We start from the raw sequence: 21,767 nt of genomic DNA, 5'->3' as shown, positions 1-21,767 counted from the left end.
TTCAATGATGGGTGCCTCATGACAACTTTTGTTGCATTACGTCAGATATTTCTGCATGGCTGTTAGGGTGTGTAAGCTACCTATAAATGGCCTTCTGGCCCAGGTCAGCCCAGAAGATCATCTGCTGGTTAAAGTCTGCATCCAGAGCCACCGTGTTCCTCTGCTGCTCCACAATCTGAGTGTACTCCTTCCTCTCCAGACCCAGGCGACGGATGTCACGGCGGTTTGTGAAGATCAGGCATGGCTCCTTACCTAGAGCAGGAAAGTCATGGTTAAATATTTATTTATGAATAAGGGTTTATAGGCTCTGATGACAAATCACTTGTAGAACAAAACACCGTCAGATTGACAGATACAGTGATGGTCTTTGTCATCTGGCAACACAAAAAGTCTTTTCTCTGCAGAAACTCTCAAACAGCATGTGATCACCAGGCTAGAAGATGACATCATCTCCATCTGGACAACAACTCCACAGCTTCTCTGATATCTGACTTATCACCGAATGATAACCACTCCAAGATATTTGAGGTTCATTTCTACAGCTTCAGATTTCCAACATGCTCAGCTTTTGTTCACCTCACACTAACCTGCCAGCGTTTAGAATTAAAGGAAAACATTTAGATTTTTTTTTAATCATCAGGTTAAACAATGATTTCAGTGTGCGTGACCCCAGCCTGTCACAGGGTTTGTTTGTTTTTTTTTAGTTTTAAAAAAAAGGTTATTTCTACCATAGCATTGAATGATTTGTAGGTTTCTCCATTACTTACATTTTTCTCTTCCTTTTAATAAAATGATAATAAAACCACTTTTTTTGTCATCATTTATCACCACTTTGAACTCACACTTGTGACTGGCTGGCTCTTCAGGTACCTTGTGTAAAGACTGGTTTTAGCACTATTGCAGCCGTCTGAAATGAACATGACCTAAAACTGAATTCTCTCATCGCTTGAACGCTTGAAAATATTCCTCAATAACCATTCTCCATCGGCCTGACTGAAAATGAGGGTCTCCCTAAATTGATTGCCAGAGTCTTAAATGTCTGAATGAAACCATTTTGCCCATTTTTGTGAGTGTTACTTTAGCGTTATTTAAGTTTAAAAGAGTCATAAATGAGGTCAGTCTATGCTCACAATGAAAGCAATGGGATATTTAAGAAAGGTGGAGAGCCTCCAATGAAAACCACAGTCGGCTCAGAGAAGACTGTATTGTTGAGCTGAAAATACGATCCACCACACAACTTCAAATGTTGATGATTGGAGCTGTAGTGTAACCTTAAAGCAGAAAAACACAGAGCTTGTAAACTCTATGACTAGACACATTAATGCACACTGAAAACTACTCTGACAGCCAATCATTTTCAAGGACACAGGATTTGTTCATGACTGGAAAGCTTTAGAAAGTTGCCAGTTTAGTAACTTCACTTATCTCAATGAAATACAACAGGCCAGTGATAAATGCTCCCTTTATGAAAGGCTAAACTTCTGTGCTTGTTTGAACCCATTTTATGTTGTGTTCAAACCTATTTTTGTGCATAATGTCCATGAGATTGAAACCAGTACAATGAAAGACATACTGTTTGATTAAGATAATTAAGCAGTAAGTCTTTTGTTGTCTGAATGTCTTCGAAAAGAGCTACAAACCCACACATTAAAAAATAAATATAGAAAATGATGTTCTGTACTCTGTTGTTGAATTCTGTGCTCGTTTCAGCTTGACCTACATTCATTTTCAATCAATGAAAGTGACGTGATGAGCAGGTCCAGCCAACACTTCAGTGTCTCAGACAAACGGGAGAAATTCTGGTCGAATGTTACGTAATATGGACCTTATTGTCCCATGTTTTTTGCATCCAAGTGACTAACAAAGACAACATTTTTTGAAGTGTTTTCAGTATTGAACAAGAGAACAGCAGCCATGAATCCCTCCAGGTGTTTGTGCACCGTCAACATACGTCCACTCATAGTGTTTGTTTTTGCCACGGAGAGGCTTAGATTGTTAGAATAAGTGTGTGTTGACATTACAGAAAGGATCCCTGCAGAGATACCTTCTTGTTAAAGAGTAAGATCTGTTTTGTTTAACCAGAAACAGCTCTTATATCGCTCTCACCAGAGTCAAAGACCATTTACAGAAACATTTTATCACTGTAAAAACCACACTTCGTTTAAAAACAGGACTAAAACAAAGTAAAACTCTACAAAACCTTCTTGGTTCATCTTTCACTGTTCAAACAATCATCACTAACTCTGGTTTGGCTGAAATAAACTCTTCTTTGACCGGTTTGGGAGAGGGCGAGGAAGAGGGCGGACATCAGAGAAGCAGCGAGGGAACCAGCGTGTGCAGCCGGAATATTTTCACATCTTACTCAGGAATTTTTCCGGGAGATTATAACCAGAAAGATTTAAATATGTCGGACTTCAACCGAATTTCACAGTTAAAAAATAAACAAATGAACCAAAACGCTACTATTGGATAGCAGAAACTGTTTTCATGACTCCTGTCCGTCATGCAGTGCATGCAGTCGCTGCTTTTTTTCACTCCCACACTGGAATATTAATTTTCACATTCAAATGTACAGATTTATTTACAATTCAAATAGAAATCAGAAGTCAGAATATTCATTGACAGCCCTAATTCCCACCCAGCTGTTGACTCACCAACAGCCTTGCAGACTCCGGTGGTCGGGTCCATCTGGTAGCCGTTGTGGCATTCACACTTGTATCCTCCCTTCAGGTTGATGCAGATTTGACTGCAGATGCCGGGGTTCAGGCACTCATTGATGTCTGCGCAGAGAGAGAGCGACCGAGAGGAGAGGGAGGGATGAGGAAGAGAAAACAGAGGGAATACAGCTGCTATCTGACATGTTTAATTAATCAAGCCTGCTGAGTGCTTCAGTTGGGGTAATCAGATGTTTGCACAGGGCTCTGCTACAGAAACGACTGAAATCCTGTCTAGAGCCAAGGTTTCTTTAATGAAATTATATTTATCTTTTTTGAAAACAATTACATTTCTGCAACATTCCCATGATTCCCATTGTGTGAGGTTGAACACCGATGTGAGCCTGGGATGCACAAAATGAAAATGAAACCTAATTATAATTGCTGTTGATGTTTTGCCAGAACGCACGGCAACAAGCTGCTCTCATCAGAATTAAATGTAAATATACAAATGTTTTCAGGAGTTTAGTGGATATTTTACACTTGGGAGTAGATGAAGCACCTCTGTGCAGCCTGTTGGGTTCATTCCAGATGGGATTATACACATTTCCCAATATCTACAGCTGAACATAGGCAAGAAATTACAACACAGCCAATCACATCACAGAGCCCTGCAGAGGCCAAGCGTGCAGAGCAACAACATGCACCAGCCCAAGTCAGAACATCAGTGTACAGTATGTGTGACCCAGCATGTCGGGTTAGACATCTTTAAGACAAAAAAAGCAAAACTTCTTCAGCCTGACACTCTCTCCAGTCTTGAAGTTTTCTTTTCAAACCATGCAGAAAAAAAGAATGTGCCAAGGACGTTCTGATTTTGGATTGATTGTGACTGCTGTCAGTCTGTCTGATCTACTTTTCAAACAACTGAGGTTTACTGCTGCCAAGAAACAGAAGCATGTCAGGGGACAGCAACGAGTGGCAGTGTTTTCTGGCAAAACGTTGAATGGCATCAGTGTCTTCTATATACTGTAAAGCTGAAAATACTGTTGAAATGTTAAACTTCCACTAAACTGTCAAAACTGGGTTCACTAAACCACATGGCAATAGTCCAATAACCTGACACCCTGCAACAGTAAAAACTGAACTGAACCGTGCTACAACAATGGAATCATTCAATTTGTTACCCAAGTCAGTAACTTCCAAAGCATCTGAGCAGACAGGGAAGTATGACTGACCTTAGAACATTTTTCACCATCTGATGCTAGAGTTGCATTTTTTTACTCATGTTTCCTTCCTTTAAGATTTTCAGGGTGATAGAGATACAATTTCTTCATCTTCTTTGGCAGTCCACATGCTGAAGTATCCTTGGGCATCGGTGTGTGAATTCATATGTATGTCGCTTTGGATAAAAGTGTTTGCCAAATGGCCAATTGTAACTGTAATTTCAACAAATTGCCCGTGCAAATATTTGCAACCATCAACCATCTAATATGGGTCTAATGTAAAGGCCACCTACCCCCGCAGGTCTTGTGGTCTATGAGCTGAAGTCCAGGTGTGCAGTCACACTCGAAGCCGATCACCATGTCTTTGCAGATATGAGAGCAGCCGCCGTTGTTCAGGAGACACTCATTTAGATCTGAAGCACACAAAGGACATGACTTTGTTAAAGCTATATTAACGAAAAGGACAGTTCATGCAAGTAAGTCAGATGCGCTGCAGATGCGATTTAAATAATAATTCTGTTGCACTCAAAGTCAGCTGAAAGCTATAAAATGCAACGTCTGAGATTTTTGGTTTCATCCAGACAGTTTAGACAATAAGCAACACAAGAGAGGGATGATACAAAGATCACAGTCTTATTTTGTGTCTAATTGAGTCTATAAGGTTAACGAGCTGTTGGCAGGTGTTAGCAATCCTGATCACATGTATTCTAAAGCTACACAGCAAAGACTAAAGCGCACGTTGCGTTTGTGCAGTTAAGACAGCACAGGAAACCAGGACAGGTGCAACTTGATAATCCTGATTTAACATGTCCCAACGGCAGAGTGTGGAGCATGACTTGCTAGTTTACTCCATTTTGTGATAACAAAGAGGGCTTCCAGATATTTGAGATCCTCACCGTAACACCCTGTGAACGTAAACTCCTCTTAGACACTTGAATTAGTCATCTCATTATCTCATTACCGTAGAATACTGCGTGTCTCGTATCATCTAAATCTGGCCCAGGTATGAATGTAAAAAAAAAAAAAAATATTGGTTTGGGGGACACTAAATATTGTAGCTGAGGCAGCCCCAATATGTTAAATATGATGAGATACAAATCCAAAGTTTAGTAATGTACAACACTACACTTGAAAAGAAAAAAAGATGCTCAGGTTTTTGGAGTTCTTTGATCCAGTTGACTGACAATATAACATGCCAATCATTTCCTCTGACTGAGCTGTAGTGCGACTCAGACGTTTAGTATTCTGATTGTGTGAAGCGTAATCACTTTTGGCTGAGGTCTTTGATCCATGAAAGAGAATTATTTAGAAGCACTACTCGCTCTCTCAGGCTGAACTGCAGATGTATTAAAGCTGCATGATGTGTGATTTATGCAAAAGTCCTCACATTATCAGATTGAATCGATGTGCAGCAGAGAGAATGTCACGTCATGGACGTGCCCTGTGCACAGAAAAGACGAGCAATTTGTCTCCTGAACAGCGACTGAGTGACCTGTCCAGAGAGCTGCTTTCTTCCCTGTGGTTTGATTTGGTGAACAGCATCAATGTACAGAATATGATAAATATATCAAACTGTTTAATGTCGCTGACATTCAGAGCTGCCAGCTGGGGAAACCCAACAAGACTTTAACAAATGATATTCGCCAAAACATCACTCATATGTAAACAGATCATGGTGTAAATATTCACACAGAACATGAATATACAAAAATCAAATATGTTCAGTCCTCATGTTGTACCACTCAACGCAGGACTACAATTAAAAAAATGCATGTGATTGCTAGATCTGCTGCTGTTGAGTCTGGTGATTGATGTGTACAATTGATGTGTAAACAGTCAATTCTGTGCTAATAAAGCTTCGCTAACATAGTCGAAGTTGATCTGTCGGGCCACCTGCAGGTGAATGAACATCTCATTTCACAGCAGTGTTGGTGGTTTAGAATTGAAGATACCACCCGAAATTTTTGGTAATTTAATCATGTGTGAAAGCGATAGTTGAGTTATTTAATAGCCACAAGGTGGGGCTGTTGGTACAATGTCTCAATAAGTCATGCCCATCTTACATCAAATCGTTACTGTAGCGCCCCCTGGGGATAGGACTATAACAAACATTAGGTACAATGTGTATCTATAATGCTCCCAAATTTGGTATCAAATCTGACTTTGAAGAATTATGGCCTGTTCAAGACAAAATTTTAGTAACCAATAACAAACAATAAGCAATATCCAAGAAAGAGCTCATATGTTTGGTTAAAAACCATGTTAATATGCTATGTACCAGGTTTAGTGAAGACTGGATGAAATATGTGCCAAAAGAAGCAAAGACTGTGTTTGCTTAAGAAGTGCGATGGCGGAAAGATTGTATAGGTGCAAATGGGCATGGTCCATATTGGTTGAATCAGCTCAATCCACGGGACATACTGTACAAAAATAAGTCATCTCATGGCTCAAAAGCTACTAGCCAAAACAAAAAATGCTTATCAACTGACCACATGGTGACGCTGTTCAATAGGAGCGTTAATATGCTGAAGACATTGCCAGGGAGCACCTGTTTACTGGATGTGATTAGCTTAGCACATATAGATACAGATATAGATATATCACACAGAGATATATCAATATATGGACACTCACATAGACAACCGTATACATAAATATTAAATGTATAGGAATAGTCACCATGAGACACACTACCTATACTTTACATGTGAAAACTGGGATGATGTGTGAGCAGATCCTCCAAAAAACACAGAAGAAAGAGAATCTTAAGCACAAAAATAACTCGATAATTATCAATTATAAATGATGACTGCAGGAATCCTCTGTCGTGTCATCTGTATCTGTTTGTCTTCAAACAAAGCCTCCCTGCGAAGGCACACTGCTCCACATCTCTTCAGCTCTTTCCTCTTTTGTGTGAGCTCCAGTAAAATATCCTGATCAATTAACTGTGCGAACACAATCATCACCAATTGTCCTGTCAGACACAATGGTACTCCAGGAAGCAGAACACAACTGTGGTCAGAAAATGGCCCCAGAGCGGGATACGTCCCCCTGGAGGACAATCTTTGGTTTGAATCTATCACTAGTGGGCTGCAGCTCAGTGATGTTGGTGAAAAGTTTGGATGAATGAACAAATGAGTGTTTCTGCCTTTAGTTAAGCCTAAAGGCCTTTAATTAAATAGAGATAACTGGTGACTCAAATCTTTCACTCACTGCATTCCTTAATGGGTTCGTCACTCCAGTCGGGACAGTCTCGGGCCTTGTTGCACACTTTGGTCATCTCAATGCACTCTCCACTGCGACACTTGAACTTCTCTGGGCCATTACACTGAGTCACTGTGGAGAGACAAAGAATTTTACGTGTCAACAGCAGCCGCTGCTTACACACAATGTTCTTTAATAATTACACAAAACATACCGTTCTTTGAAAACCCAATCAAGAAGTACTGTTTCCCTCTGCTTCCAGTTTTTATTCTAAGTGAAGCACTTTCTGAATCTATCTCCATATTTAAAGTTGAAACATGAAAGAATAGGAACAGCAGACTAGTGACTGGCTTAAATGTGGGAAATCAAGATATTGTTACGAAGAAACAGATCGTTAGGGAAGAATGTGAAGACACACACACACAGCTTCTGAACCTCAGAACAGCCTGAGGTGGAGTGTCAAAACAGAAACACACATCAAAGACAAAAAAAACAAACAAGAAAAATAATGTGATGATGCCCTCAAGATAATTAGAAATAGTTATTTATAAAACTGCACACACAGACAGACAGACAGCACATACTGTTTTTGCAGTTGACTTCGTCTGATCCGTCGCTGCAGTCTCTGAGGCCATTACACTGTCTGCTGCCCAGGATACAGCTTCCATCTTCACATTTGAACTGATCCGGTCCACAGGTGCGTACAGCTGCCAAGAACACACACACACATGCACACACACACACACATGCACACACACACGCGCGCGCACACACACACACTGAGTCACACAGCAAAGTAGTGCTGAAACAATTTATCAATCAGTTGATCAATGCCAGAAAATCAATCATTAATTTTAATATTTGATTAATCATTTACATCATTTATAAAGTGTTCTGCTTCCAGCTTCCTGCATGTAAGGATTTGCTGCTTTCCTCGGTTTTCTGTCACTGTATATAGAACATGTTTGTGTTTTGGACTGTTGGTCGGCCATGATCGAATTGAAAACGCCACCCTGGACTCTTGCAATTGTGATGACATTGATGGCCGTTTCCTCATCATGGCATGGATTAATTCAGAGGTTAGTGGACAAGTGGATAATGGAAGATACATTATCAAGTAACTAATGTCAAATGAATGGAATGAGAGGGCAGCACACAATGGATCACTTCCAAACACTGACTGCTAAATTTCTTAAGGTGAAATTATTCCAGTGTGCAGTGTAAATGGAAAATATATATATATGTGGTTATCATCTCAAAATGCTTGATTTTTAATGTGCTAATGACAGCTGGTCTGTACATACGACAGTTGGCCTCGTCGCTGCCGTCCTTGCAGTCAGGGTCCCCATCACACCTCCACTTCTTGTGAATACACTCTCCTGAGCGGCACTGCATCTCACTGGTCGAACACTTGGCCGGGGGCGTTGGGTGACGGCCACAGCGAGACGGAGACTCATCTGACTGGTCCTTCAGGGGACAGAGAACAGATGATCATACTCTCACCAGAAAAACTACATTTAAGTTTTCTTGCTTTTGATGGGGTTGTGGATGCTGCTTGTATTTTCAAACATATTCAAACGTAAATGCCAGTTTTGCTCCGCTGGGTTCGAGCCAACATTGAGTTTGTGAAAGCTTTTCCTTTCTGTTCACTCGCTGTCATCAGCACTTACTCTCTTGTAGCTGTTTCCTGGCAGGGAGCCTGAAATTGAATTTAAGACTTTTAAAGATCCACTTAGAAGGAAAAATAAGAACAATTCTGAAGGGTGTGACATCTTGATCTGGTATGGCTCTCTGACTGGAGGAACATTTGTGGGACAGTGAGGGCAAAATGCAGATTATGCAGGTTTATGGTCAGAATTGTCCTTTTTTTGATGGTTTGTAGTTTTATTCATTAGTGACATGACTTAAAATTCTTGACCCCAGCTATACTACAAAGCTTTATTTACTACTGTGTTTTGGAGTTCATCTCTCATGTCTAGTTACTGCCAAGTAGAATTGCAGTAATGTGTTACTGGAGTTTGAATTGAATGTAATAGAAGTATAATTAACTTTTCAAATCAAATAATGCAATTACTTTTCATGGGATACTCCCCATACAGGACATCAGCAGTCGATGGAGGTTCCAAACATTGCTGTTTGATTGACATGTGCTCGGAGGGACGTGCAGGGCAGTGATGACATGCAGAGAGCTTTCAGGGCTCAGATCTTGTGGATGATTACCGCTTTAGTTCAAATTAAAACTGGGCAATCAGACAGAATGGGATCAACAGGAGCAGCAGGAAGTGTTTCTCACACTTTCATCATCTCAGAAAGTCACTGAGTCATGCGAGAGCAGATTAATGGAGTGTGAGAATGTGTGTGTCTGAAGCTCCATATCTGTTAATGATGACGCAGGACAGGCTGGGTGTGAGAGAGGGAATAAAAATGACCTTCCCAAATGCACACAGCATTTTAAATATTTGTGGGCGTGAGCGCTTGCATCAGTTTTTTCATTTTCCTGGGAGGCCGTCACAGTGATAACCACACAGCCAATTAACAGGTACGCAGCAAATCGCCGAGTCAGTGGAACTTGTTCTGCCGTGTGTGAAAAACGTGTTAGGAGTGTCAAAGTGAGTGTGTGTGTGTGTGCACATGAGACAGAGATTGAGTGTTTGTGTATGAGGCAGGTCAATAACCACAGGGTGTTGTGAAAATTGAACTTGCAGAACCAGTGTGTGTGTGTGTGTGTGTGTGTGTGTGTGTGTGTGTGTGTGTGTGTGTGTGTGTGTGTGTGTGTGTGTGTGCGCGCGTGTGCGTGCCCTGGGGAGCTCATACTAGACACTTCATTACAGTGAGGCAAAATCTACTCTGAAAATGAGAGGGAGTGTGTTTGTGGGTTGCGTGCGCTGCCAAGTTGGATAAATCCCAACCAGAAAGAGACTGTGAAACCAACATCTTCAATGTACAGAACATGTATAAGATGGCGTGTTTTTAGCCTGTTTAGAAATTAGCAGTGTTAAGTGTTGAGCTAACTGGGTCACCTAGCTAGCTTGTCCTGTATTACTGTACAGATTTAGGAGGTGGAGCAGAAGAAAGGCAGGTGAAGTGAAGTGTGTGTCTGTGTGGCGTTTTATTGTGTTTCTCTCTTACCTGGCAGTCGACGTCGTCGTCGCACACCCAGCTGGCTGGTATGCATGATGAGTTTCCACACTGGAACTCACTGGGACCACAGGAGGATGGCGCACACTCCAGCTCATCGGAGCCGTCGCCACAGTCGTCCTCGCTGTTACACACAAAGTTCCGGGAGATGCAGCGGCCGCTGGCGCACGTGAACTCATTTGGAGCGCAGGTGATGTTGCCTGGAGGCAGTTAACAGGAGAGGAAGAGAATGTGAGAGCGCTGTGAGAGGGCTAACAGCTCAGTAGCTAAAAACAAAAACAAAACATGATTTATCTACAACAAGCACAAGATCACACAAGGCATTCGACAAGATTAATAATTTGATTTCTTATCTAACCGTATTAGGAGTTTCTAGAACTGATGCTTATCTAGAGCATTCATCCTGTGCACAGGTTACAATTTACACCACACATCGTAATTCATCTGCCATTATTACATCCCTGAGCTACGTGCGCTTCATTCTTATGATGAGGACTGAGGCATTGAACTGCATCTACAGCACAGGCTTTCAACTGCTGCTGCTCATCTGATTATCTCGATGATGTCCCTGTGTCCGACTGAAGAACACAGCACAACATAAAAATTAGAGCTTTTTGCAGCTGCAATAATCAGGGGACATAAGGCTGGCATCACTCTGCGGTATAGTATATGGACACCCCTTCTAATTACCGGGTTCAGATGACTCAGCCACTCCTAAGCATTTGCATAAAATCAAGCCACACAATCTTCAATGACAAACATTTGCAGTAGAATGGGCTGTGCTCTAGCTCAGTGATGGGATGCTGTCATAGGAAGCCATTTTTAAAATAAGTTAGTTCATCACAGTTCTGCTGACACTGGGTTTGTGGTACAAGTATAGATGCTGTCAGTGTGAAGCAGATATGTCAACAGCTCAGCCGTGAAGCAGCAGGCTGGCCAAAGTTCACAAAATGGGACTGTTGAATGCTGAAGCGAGTAACAATCACTTGTCTCGGTTGCAACGCTAACTACAGAGCTCCAAACAGCCTGAGAGCAAACACGAACCTTTCAGCAGAAGCTTGACGCACAATTCCAAACCCTAAATAAAGATGGACAGTGAAGCAGGAGAAATGTGCTCATGGTTTTTGGCTGTCCACATACTTTTGGCTACATGAACATGGTCACAGGCTACACAGGAATTGAGTAATTGTAATTTCTATAATAAACAACAGTAGTGTTGGTAGGAGGGAGAGGAAGTCTTGTGACTGAGGCATGAGAGAATGCATGAGGCTGGTCGTAAGATTTTGATTTATGTGAGCCTGTGGCAGCTCACTTTCAGGGGTATCTGGGGTTTAAAGTCACTGCATGAAGACGCGCCATATTGTACTGCAGTAAAACATTGTGCTCCACGGAGTTCAAGGGCAAAAGGGGCACAGATCTACTACTGCTACAGCACTATTATCAGCTGATACACACTTGAATCACACATTTTTCCTTCATTTAAAATGTATCTCATCTGGCTTGGGAATGTCTTGGGATCAGCCAGGAGGAGCTGGAAAACACTGCTGGGAGAGGGCCATCTGGACTACCTTGCTAACCCTGCTGCTTCAGCAACTCAACCCTGGATAAGCAGCAGAAAATGGGTAAAGTTTACCAGCACGATACAGGTTGCTTCAGTGTGTTCTGTCAGTTCACATTATTTTAATTTAAGGTTTGTCCAGGCAGAGCTTCATGCTCTGCACAAAAGGCTGCTAGTGCCTTTATGCTGCACAGTACAGAGCAGAAGTAACTGAAACACACACCCATGAAAATGTCTCAGTGCTTGAATAAGTACAAGCTGTTACACTTAATAAGCAGTGCTTGGATTACTCCAGAAAAATTGTATCATCTCAAAGCCGTAATAGTCTTGTGTATTCTGCAAAAAGTGCTCATTAATCACATTAATCAGGCAGAAGGGTCCACAGCACAGCTGCAGCTGTAAGGAGGCGATAGCTGGGAGCCCAGAATGATTTCATCTGAAATTAATTCAGTGAATCCGATGCTACCGGGAAGTTAGGTTGCTGCTACAACTATGCATGCATTTTAGGAACAAATATGTCATCACAGGCAAAGTCCTCCCCAATTCAGCCACGAAACATGGCCTTGTTGTAGTCAAGAGAATTTTCGCAGCACTCTGTATCCCATCATTCATGGTGCTAATAAACAGGTCAGTTGTTTACTGGTGTGTTCAGGCAATCTGTAAACTCAAGCTCAAAAAGCATCTTGTGACCACATCTCAGGTCTTTTCTTTCAAGTGCTCATCAATCGGCGACAGATGCATGACGTGAAAAGAAAAAGCTACAGCAGGATGTGAATAATGGGAGACACGCCTTCTACAGACTACAGACTAGAGACTACACTGGTTCTTCTTGACAGCAGCTGTGACATGTTAATCACAGAGCATTCCAGGTAAATCAAAGTCAGATGGCTATAAACTAAGTCACACAACCCTTACTGTAAATACTGTGACTGGCACTTCGGTCCTCATCAACTTGAAAGGGAAATGGCAAAGTTTCAGCCTGGCCTCCAGATCCTCTGAAACTCACTTTAATGTACAGTATTTAATATTGCCCACTCAATGTGCTACATGACTCCAAAAAGTTGTAATCCAGGAATTGAGTGAAGCCATTTCAAAGTTAATTCTACCATGTTGTGTGCTGTAACTGAAAAAGATCACTTTAAATGCTGACATGTGGGCAAATGTCTCGCCCATGTTAGTGTGCATATGTCCACCTACCACAGTTGACCTCGTCCTCTCCGTTGTCACAGTCCTTCTCTCCATCGCATTTCCAGAACACGGGTATACACTGAGTGGAGCCCGCTCCGCAGCTGAACTCGTTCATACGACACGTCCTCATGTCTGCATGGACAAACAGACACAGTGCACCGTCAGCAAGGTCGCATGTCATTTGTGTTCCATTTTCTCTGATTCATACAAATATTACTAACTTGTCACTCATGCTTTGGACAAAAGGAAACACATTTAAGAGAGACAGAGATTTATTTTATGTACTATTACAGAAGTGGACTTTACTGTCCTCCCCACATCATTTTATGTCAGACATCTGCTGCTGAGAAACCACTTTACTCTGAGCTTAAGTTTAAAGTACAAACTTCTGTCAATCAGAAAAAAAAATGCAAATAAGATTCTGACTGCATCTGTATCGAACAGTTTAAAAAAGGTCTGTATTGGCATATTTAGGACTTCAGGGACACATTCAAGCCTTTCAGTCTCTCTGTGATTGTGATTTCTTGCCTGCATCGAGCTTGGGATTTTCTGCTCACTTGTGCTTCAGAAACATACCTAAGAGGTTAAATATGTGATGCTTACGCAGAAGTACAATGTACTTCAGTGTGGTGTCATCACACAGCTACATAAGCTGCACTTGTTGCCTTTTGAGGGCATTTTCCCCATGACAGGGCCTAAATAAATAAATAAGTAAACAGAATATGGTTAGAGCCTAACCGACATCTTGTGTTGGAAATAGTGAGAACGTTTTGCTGAGGTGTGAACAAAGTGTGCTCACTCCTGTTAACTCAATGCTCAGACAAGAAAAAAAAAAGCTGTTACATAACCCAGTTTGCTGACACATCAACAGCTGAGGTCTGGAAAACCATATTTATGTAATGATGCTGTGGTTTCTTTCAAGTAAACAGCACACATTCTTCTCCTGATATTAATTATTCCTGAAAATCAACTTTCTCTATGTGATTTGGATTTTTCTGATATTTTGTACCATTTTTTGTTTTGTTTTCTTTGTGAAGATTTAGATTATCATTCCAACAAGCATATTTTTTCCATTCTCTCATTTATTAATTAAAAAGATAATTTTTTGATTTTCTGTCCAGATAAGGAACACATCAATTTCCAGTGTCAGTCACCTGGAGATTAAACTGTGGGTGCATTACAAGTGATTCTTGCATCTTTAGTAACCACTCAGCGTATACTGACACACGGTACTTGTTTCCAGCTTCAAGATCTGATTTGCCTCTTATCCCAGTGATCTTCTATTGTGGAAGGTGATAAGCAGTGTTGTGTGTAAAATGGACTGCACTCTTATCAGAGCTGCTCGGCAGGGCAGCAGATGAAAGTGAAATGAAAGTGGCTCCTACAGATGCGTAAATTACTGACTATGAGTATGTAGTTTTGTTGAGCCAGGTGACATGATGCTGCCATAAAATCTCATGCCAGCTATCTCAACAACAGCATTACAAATCAACTCAATGTATGAAAATACACACTGCTTTAAGTGCTTAAGACTTATCTTGTCTCCAACTTCACCTGTCCTCCATACAGTACATGCCCCTTGAGGTCACACAGAAATTTGCCAATTCAATGACTAATGGCTGGGAATCATCTGCTGCCCATATGGTGCTACTATGACATGGGAGTATTGGTACAAATACAACCAACACCTTGGCATACCCGCTCAATGCAGCAATGATAATTAACCAGCATTCAATGCCAACTTTCAGTTTCTCGATTGATGCCATGGACACATTGTTTTGTTCAACAGTGAACCTGGATGTAAACAATTCAAGTTTCAACATAATATATCAAAACAGAAATCTAATATGACATTTTTTATACCAACAGATTCATTCAACACACTTGTTAGGCTTAAAAGATACTTGTCTGAACCCTTCAATCTGACTAATTATACAGTGTGGTATATTTAAAAACCACAGCTGCTTTTTCAGTCCCATGAAAGCTGACACTAAGATTTTCACCTAACATCAACTGTGTGAAAACAAAACACAGATGGCCAACTAAAACCCGGGCTGTAACAGTGTTAATGCAGAGCTCTCACATCCTAGTTGTCATTTAATCAGTGACTAAACTGCAGCTCACTTCCTTAATTCAACACTGATGGAAGAAACCTGACGTGAACACCACCACTGCATCTTTACACAGAGAGTACACACACACGCACACGCACACGCACACACACACACACACACACACACACACACACACACACACACACACACACACACACACACACACACACACACACACACACACACACACACACACACACACACACACACACACACACACACACACACACACACACACACACACACACTTTAGATTCCAATCCCTGTTGCCAAGTCATGTGCAACAGCTGGTCAAACAGTACAGTGATGTAACAGCTCTAATAGCGGAGTTGACCTGCACGTACACCACTGTGGCTATGAGTGGAACGTAACCTCTGAGAAGACACACACGCACATACACACACACAGGCCCACACACAACTACAAACTGGAATGCTGTTCAAGACCTTCAGCTGACCGACACACTGTTCTAAGTGTAAGTGGGAACACGCACACACAGGTTGTAGCATTTAATCGTCAGAGAGTCTAAAGAGGGAAAGATCAAATGGCAGAGCAGGACGCTTTAAGTTCATATAAGTTCGTAGCAGGCAATTTTTTAGTGTACAATTTCTAAATGTGGACTAAAAAGGTATGGAGGATGAATTTAATCAGAAATAAATGTAAAAAGGGAAACTAAATAAACTACAACGGCTGTGAAGAAATGTCCTCAGGAGCGGCCATAATTAAGTGAAAGGTCTGCAGTGTCTTTTTTGATACCTTTGGAGACAGCTGTTTTTATTATTTATTTTTTGCTATAACCAGAAAGTGTGATCATACAGGACCAAAACAGTTAATCAGTTCTGAAAAATATCATAAATGCAGCAAACAATTACTGTCAAAACAGGTTATATCTTCATTTTTGCAGACAGAAATTCTGGAATTGTAGCAGGAGCACACCAGCTGTCCATCAGCTGCAGTCAGCTTAGCCCGCTTAACCGGGTTAGTCAAGCTCAGGTAGTATCACTGCCATCCAAATGGTGAACACAAATGAAAGACCAGAACTGGAGTTTTTGTGTCAGAATTGTGCAACTGATGTCGGGAAACACTTCAAAACTTTACGATGGCGTCTACCGAATGTGTCAATTAGTGAATGAAACTGACTGGAAGGCGATCCTTCAGCCCACAGTGTTCCAGCAGCCTCTCACTGCAGAGTCAGACCACAGCAGAAACCAACGCTGTGTTTACCTCTGCAGATGTGTGACCCTACTGTCTCAGAGAATATAGAATTTAAGCAAAGCACTGAGAAGTGGAATTGAAAATGGAAAACTATAACCTTGACAGTGCAGTTTCACACCAGATCAAATGGAAAGAAAGGATTTAATGGTGGTGAAGTAAAATGAAAATGACTTCATGCAGCACAGAATGGATTTGGCTTACAGTACTTTTGTAAGTTTATATATATTTTTTTTGAGCAGCCGATAACAATACATCCCAAAAATGCATGTTTTTACTGATCAGTGGTTGAAAAAACTAAAACTGTCTATTTAAACTAGATCGAGTTTTGTTGAAAAGATTTTTTTTTTTTTTAACATTATAACCTTTTAAAAGCATTTACTATTTAACATGCAACAAGGGATCTTAAATCCATATTGCATGGCAAAAACAGTTAATGAGACAAAGGGTGGATCGTACAAAACACAGGGTGACATTAACAAAAAAAACAAAACAAAAAAAAAACGCATTGAAATCAAGATGACAGAAGACAGGACAGGCACAGGAGGGAGGTTATAGGAATTCAAGGTACTGGGCTGAACCAAAGCTCCATCCATCGTCTGGATATTAATGTGACATTACAAGAGGAATACTTAACATCTGTTTTCCGATTCCATTGTCGAGGCTTATCCAGCAGCTACTTTTTTGGGCACCATACCTACTTTATTTTGTCTTTCTAACACTGCAGAAACTTGGGAACGACTTGGCAACATCACACAGCCAATAGCTTTGAATAACTCCGGTGCTCTAACGACTCCCTAAACAGCATCGCTCTCATTTTGGCAGCAATGCAGCACAGATCCCCATCCAAGAGTGCAGGAGGGATTTGCCCAAACTAAGATGCAGTGTTGTTTTCTTTTCTGCCTGGGGTAAAGAATTTATTTTTGCATTGTTTTCTGGATTGTGCACTCAACCTGCCGTGTTGACACACTGCAGCAGAAACCTGTCACGTACACCTGAAACCCTCTGCTGACCCGGCAAGTATCACCTCACAAACACCGAGATGAAGCCTGGATCACTTGCAGGTTCGACTTTATGTTCAGTGTCTGGATTAAGAATTTGTTGTATTTGTTCACTGAAAAGTCATGCTAGATTTCACACAACAGAACTCCAGCTGGAGCTTTCTCAAAAAGAAACCCGACCTTCAATATAAAATACTCCACACCATTATGTTTGGACAGAGGCGGTCTAAAAGTCTGCCCAGTCTGAAGTCAAACTGTCAGATACATTTGATCATTTGTGGCAATAAATAAAAGGATCTCCATGACCCACAATTAAGTGTTATGCTCTGAATAGATCTATTGCGTAACCTTCTCTATTGCTTTATTCGTTTACTGTGATCAGGCCCTCTGCTCATCCCTTGTCAGTATTTAGAGGAATTTTGTGGTGTAGAGCGATTTCTAGTTTTCTGGGTTTTTCCATTTTATATTGGAGAGGCTTTTAATGTTTTGCTGACCCTTTTATATTTTGTCTAGAGATACTGTATACACTCAATCAGCCTACACTGTCCATTTAGCAGTTGCCCATAGATATTTATCCTTTATCTTTCACTGGGTATGATGATCATAGTCACCAGCTGATCTCCTTTTGAAGTATGTATCTATGTGCTCTCTGTCACTTGTGAAATGAAATACCTGGTGGAGGTGGTAATACTGAAGCTGTTTATACATTCACTAGGAGGAATGACCGTGTGCTGGATTTTTCTCTCAAATGAAACCCCCTCCCTCCTTCCCCTTTCTGTAAGCAGGTGTGCAAAGACTACTTTTCTTTGATATTTTGTACAAACAGTATTCGTTGTTTTGTACCGAAGTGCCCTTCAGCTCATTCTGATGATATATTTATATGCTGGATTGGCACAGTAAAGCTTTAGCACCAAAGGAAAAAACACTTTTCTTTAATGAAATGGGTTTGAAAAACAGCTGCTGACAGTTTAGTCTTTTCGACTGTGAAGATATGAAAGAAAGGTGCTAAAAGTCTCCTCAACCCTCCTGCAAGCCTTTCTTCTCTGTCCTCTACTGATACAGCTTTCAGTTGGGAATAGACCTGAGGTTCAGTCTTTATTTTCTTTAGTTGACTTACAAAAAATGCTTGAAGCATTCAGGAAGCACAGTGAATATCAAACCAACAGGTGTTTGATGAAGTGCCTTCATCTTTCCTCCGATGTTTATCTCTGTACCTGAGGAGATGGCATCCATCTTTACAGCGGCACAGTGAAGACAGCGCAGACGAGAGATTCTCATTAAAGGGCGACTTAGTATAAAACACTTTCCATCATTACTTATCTACAATGAGCACCTCAGCTAAACCTCACATCACAGTTATACCACTTAAAGCTCAGCAGCTCTCCTTAGTTCCATTTAAACAACTTATTTATTTGACAGGGCTGCTCACAGGGGACTCCCCCTCACTGCTTTTAACCGCCTAACTGCATTACTACAAAAGCGAGATTCAACAAGAAGTCTCTACTATGCACTCTGATAGTCAAAAATGTTTGGACAACTCTGCTGCTGGTTGCTTGGCCAACTCAAAGAGTAATCAGTCATATGTCTTACAAGGTTATTAGGCCTCAAGGAAAGTTTTCACAGTGTATTATCTCAGTGGTGGAGGAAGTACATACAGCTGCATCAAAATGAGATACGCCTGCAGTCTAGACATGGGTTTTACCCAGAGGCCAAAGGTGAACCTAAGGATATTACACAGCCTATCTGCAAGCTATGTCAGAGTCCTCGTGTCAAAATCACAGCATCATGTTCCCTTTGTTATCGGATCTTTGATATCACGATCCAAATCATATCTATAACATTAGATATTATGGAGTGTAAAGCTTTGGTGGGCAGGCATATGCAGAATGGAGATGTGGGGCGTCAGATCCATGGAAAACAGACTGGTTTGTCATCACAGACAGTCATTTGGATTAACAGAGCTCTGCAGATGGATATGTCACTCCACCAGAAACATCTCTACATGCACAGCCGTCCGTGCACAGATTCTTGAGATTATTTGAATAAAATTTTACAATTGTTGATATGCGATATGTTTGCAATGACAAATGATCTCTTTGTTTGAGATGACAATTTTAAGATGCATTGTGTACAAAGACTCTAATCTCTCAGTATTCAGCCTCCGATTCTCACACAGACAGTCATTAAATCTTAATACTTCTGGGGGCCTGCTGGTGAATCTTCAGTTCCTTCCATAAGACATTTCATTGGGTTTCATTCTCCAAAACCTTTATTTTCTTCCTCTGGAACCAAGTGACAGTCTTCTTTGCAGTATGTTTTTGGACTGTGGTTCTGCTAAAAGGTCTCATCTTTATTGTCCTGGTGGATGCAAGCAGGTTCTTCAAGAATTTTCCCAGTACATGGCTCCATTCATTTTCTCTTCAATAATTTGGATTCTGCCAGTACCACCAGAAGAGAAACAGGCCCATACCACAATGGTTCCACCTGTGAACTTTACTACAGGTACGGTATTTTCAGGGTCATATGCAGAGCCATTTCTCCAAATGTGACGCATCATGTTGTTGCTCAAGTTCAAATTATGCCTCATCTGACCACACTACATTATCCCAGTAAATAAGCTTCGACATGGCTCTTTGTAAGAAATGGAGTCTTGTGGGGTGATTCAGACCGTGGCAGTGAAGTGTATTGCCTTTTGTTTTCTCTGACAACTTGGACCTGCTGCTTCCAGGTCTTTCTGGAGCTCTTTTCCAGTGCTGCTTGGCTCCTGGGCCACTCTGACTAACTTTCTGATTACTCGGTTAGAAACCTTGCGAGGAGCTCCTGTGCGTGGTCAGCTGATGGAGTGATGTACTGTCCACTTGTGGATAACTGGATGTCATTGCAGTGTCGTTTACCAGTGCTGCTGCTAAATTCTCTTATGGTATGCTCTTTGCCTCGACCCATCATAAAAACTTTCTTATGTGACAGCTTGGAAATGATTTGTTATTTGCATTATGTGGGTGGGTGACCTTTTTTTAGAGAGTGGATGTACATGCACTAACCCAGCTGATTGTAATTAACACAGGTAGGGGAACTAGTTAGTGGAATCAGCTGATTTTGTGCTTTTTCTTATTCAGTTCAAGACTTCTTTCCTGTCACTCCACTTTATTGCACATTACTTTTTTATGGATTGTAATGACCTCTTTATCTGTGTAGTTTTATTGAGTTCATACCAATGCCTGGTCTCAATTTCACGTAAATAGCTGCATTGGAAATATGTTTAATTAAAAAAAAATGACATGTTGAACACTTATTTTCCCCAATTGTGTACTGCAGTACATCAAAATGGATGACAAAAGGCAAATACTGCTAGTGGTTTGTGATTTAAGAGCGTAAAACCCAGCTTAAACTAAATGTCAACATTGTGAGTAGCAACATAGCTGGCAATTGATTCTTCCAAATATGCTGTCAATTATGATTTGAATTCATGTTTCTACATGTTCCAATTGTGCATCAATAAACCAGTTCCAATAAAGCACCTTAAAGTGAGTGACTGCATTGCCTGAGTGTTGAATAACTGGTTGGGTTGTAGGACTTAATCTAAAGTGACTGGAATTGGATCTAACTGTGGGTTTCAAGTTGGTTCCAGTACTAAGATTTGAAGCTGGATTTGAAACACTGGACCTGTGCAGCTTTCTGTGTGTCTTATGCACAGACCTTCAAATAAAGTGTTACATTTTCTTTTTCAACATTTTGACAAAAATGTCAAGATGCTGGCTGCTGAAAAGAACTGCATTCCAAAGTTGGAAGATAAATCTACTATTATGGCCTCGCTAAAAATGATAATACGAATGTGATAGCTTCATACATTAATAAGGGTCCTCTCTGCAGTATGTAGTAACAAAGTATCTTACCACACCTGTGCCACTGTGGAGCAATAACTTCAACCAAGATTCATTGTATAAACATAAAATGTCCTGGAATGACCTCTCTGAAGCAAGTTTCAAGTGTCTAAAAGTGGATTTTTACAGTGTACTGACATTATTAATACTCAGTGATTCCCTGAACAGTCAGAAATCAATGTGAAACCCAAGTTTCACAAGAACTGTAACAGAAGTATGTTTCTCCAAATATATCCAAGCAATAAAATAAACTTGAAGTCTGTTGAGGTCAAAAAGTTTCTATTATTAATCAACTCTGAACAAAATCTGACAAACCTGTGTGAGGTCCATCAGAGAAAAAAAATAAAAAATCTACTCACGACAGATTTCTATGCTCTCATCTGATCCGTCCTCGCAGTCCGGCTCCCCATCACAGTGCCATCGCTTTGGGACACATTGGCCATTGTGACACACAAAGTCCACCTCCGCACAAGTCTTTTTAACTGGAGTGGGAGAGAAAATAAAAATGGATTCATTAAAGAAAGAGGAGAGGAGAGACAGGCTTCATGTTCTTTAATCTAACATCTCACATTAAAAATATAGAAATGCATCAAT

At 40.9% G+C, this 21,767-nt stretch overlaps 1 protein-coding gene across 3 annotated transcripts in view; it reads right to left on the bottom strand.

Annotated features, from left to right (window-relative positions):
• Positions 1 to 21,767, bottom strand: part of vldlr (very low density lipoprotein receptor) — a 117,171-nt gene that overhangs the window by 76,521 nt on the left and 18,883 nt on the right. For all 3 annotated transcript variants that reach the window (XR_011603403.1, XM_070988558.1, XM_070988557.1), the window contains exons 3-11: positions 21,533 to 21,655; positions 12,975 to 13,097; positions 10,211 to 10,419; positions 8,386 to 8,548; positions 7,666 to 7,788; positions 7,091 to 7,213; positions 4,171 to 4,290; positions 2,655 to 2,780; positions 81 to 252 (exon numbers count right to left, since the gene is read on the bottom strand). Coding sequence is in view for 2 of the 3 variants with exons in the window: in XM_070988558.1 (XP_070844659.1) it covers positions 81 to 252; positions 2,655 to 2,780; positions 4,171 to 4,290; positions 7,091 to 7,213; positions 7,666 to 7,788; positions 8,386 to 8,548; positions 10,211 to 10,419; positions 12,975 to 13,097; positions 21,533 to 21,655 (1,282 nt within the window). In the remaining variant the exon portion in view is untranslated. The remainder of the gene's footprint in view (positions 1 to 80; positions 253 to 2,654; positions 2,781 to 4,170; positions 4,291 to 7,090; positions 7,214 to 7,665; positions 7,789 to 8,385; positions 8,549 to 10,210; positions 10,420 to 12,974; positions 13,098 to 21,532; positions 21,656 to 21,767) is intronic.

The sequence above is a fragment of the Chaetodon trifascialis genome, chromosome 20 (genome assembly GCF_039877785.1).
Source record: "Chaetodon trifascialis isolate fChaTrf1 chromosome 20, fChaTrf1.hap1, whole genome shotgun sequence".
Taxonomy (NCBI): Eukaryota; Metazoa; Chordata; class Actinopteri; order Chaetodontiformes; family Chaetodontidae; genus Chaetodon; species Chaetodon trifascialis.
The sequence above is the reverse complement of the archived record's forward strand: the minus strand, read 5'-3'. Positions and strand labels throughout refer to the sequence as shown.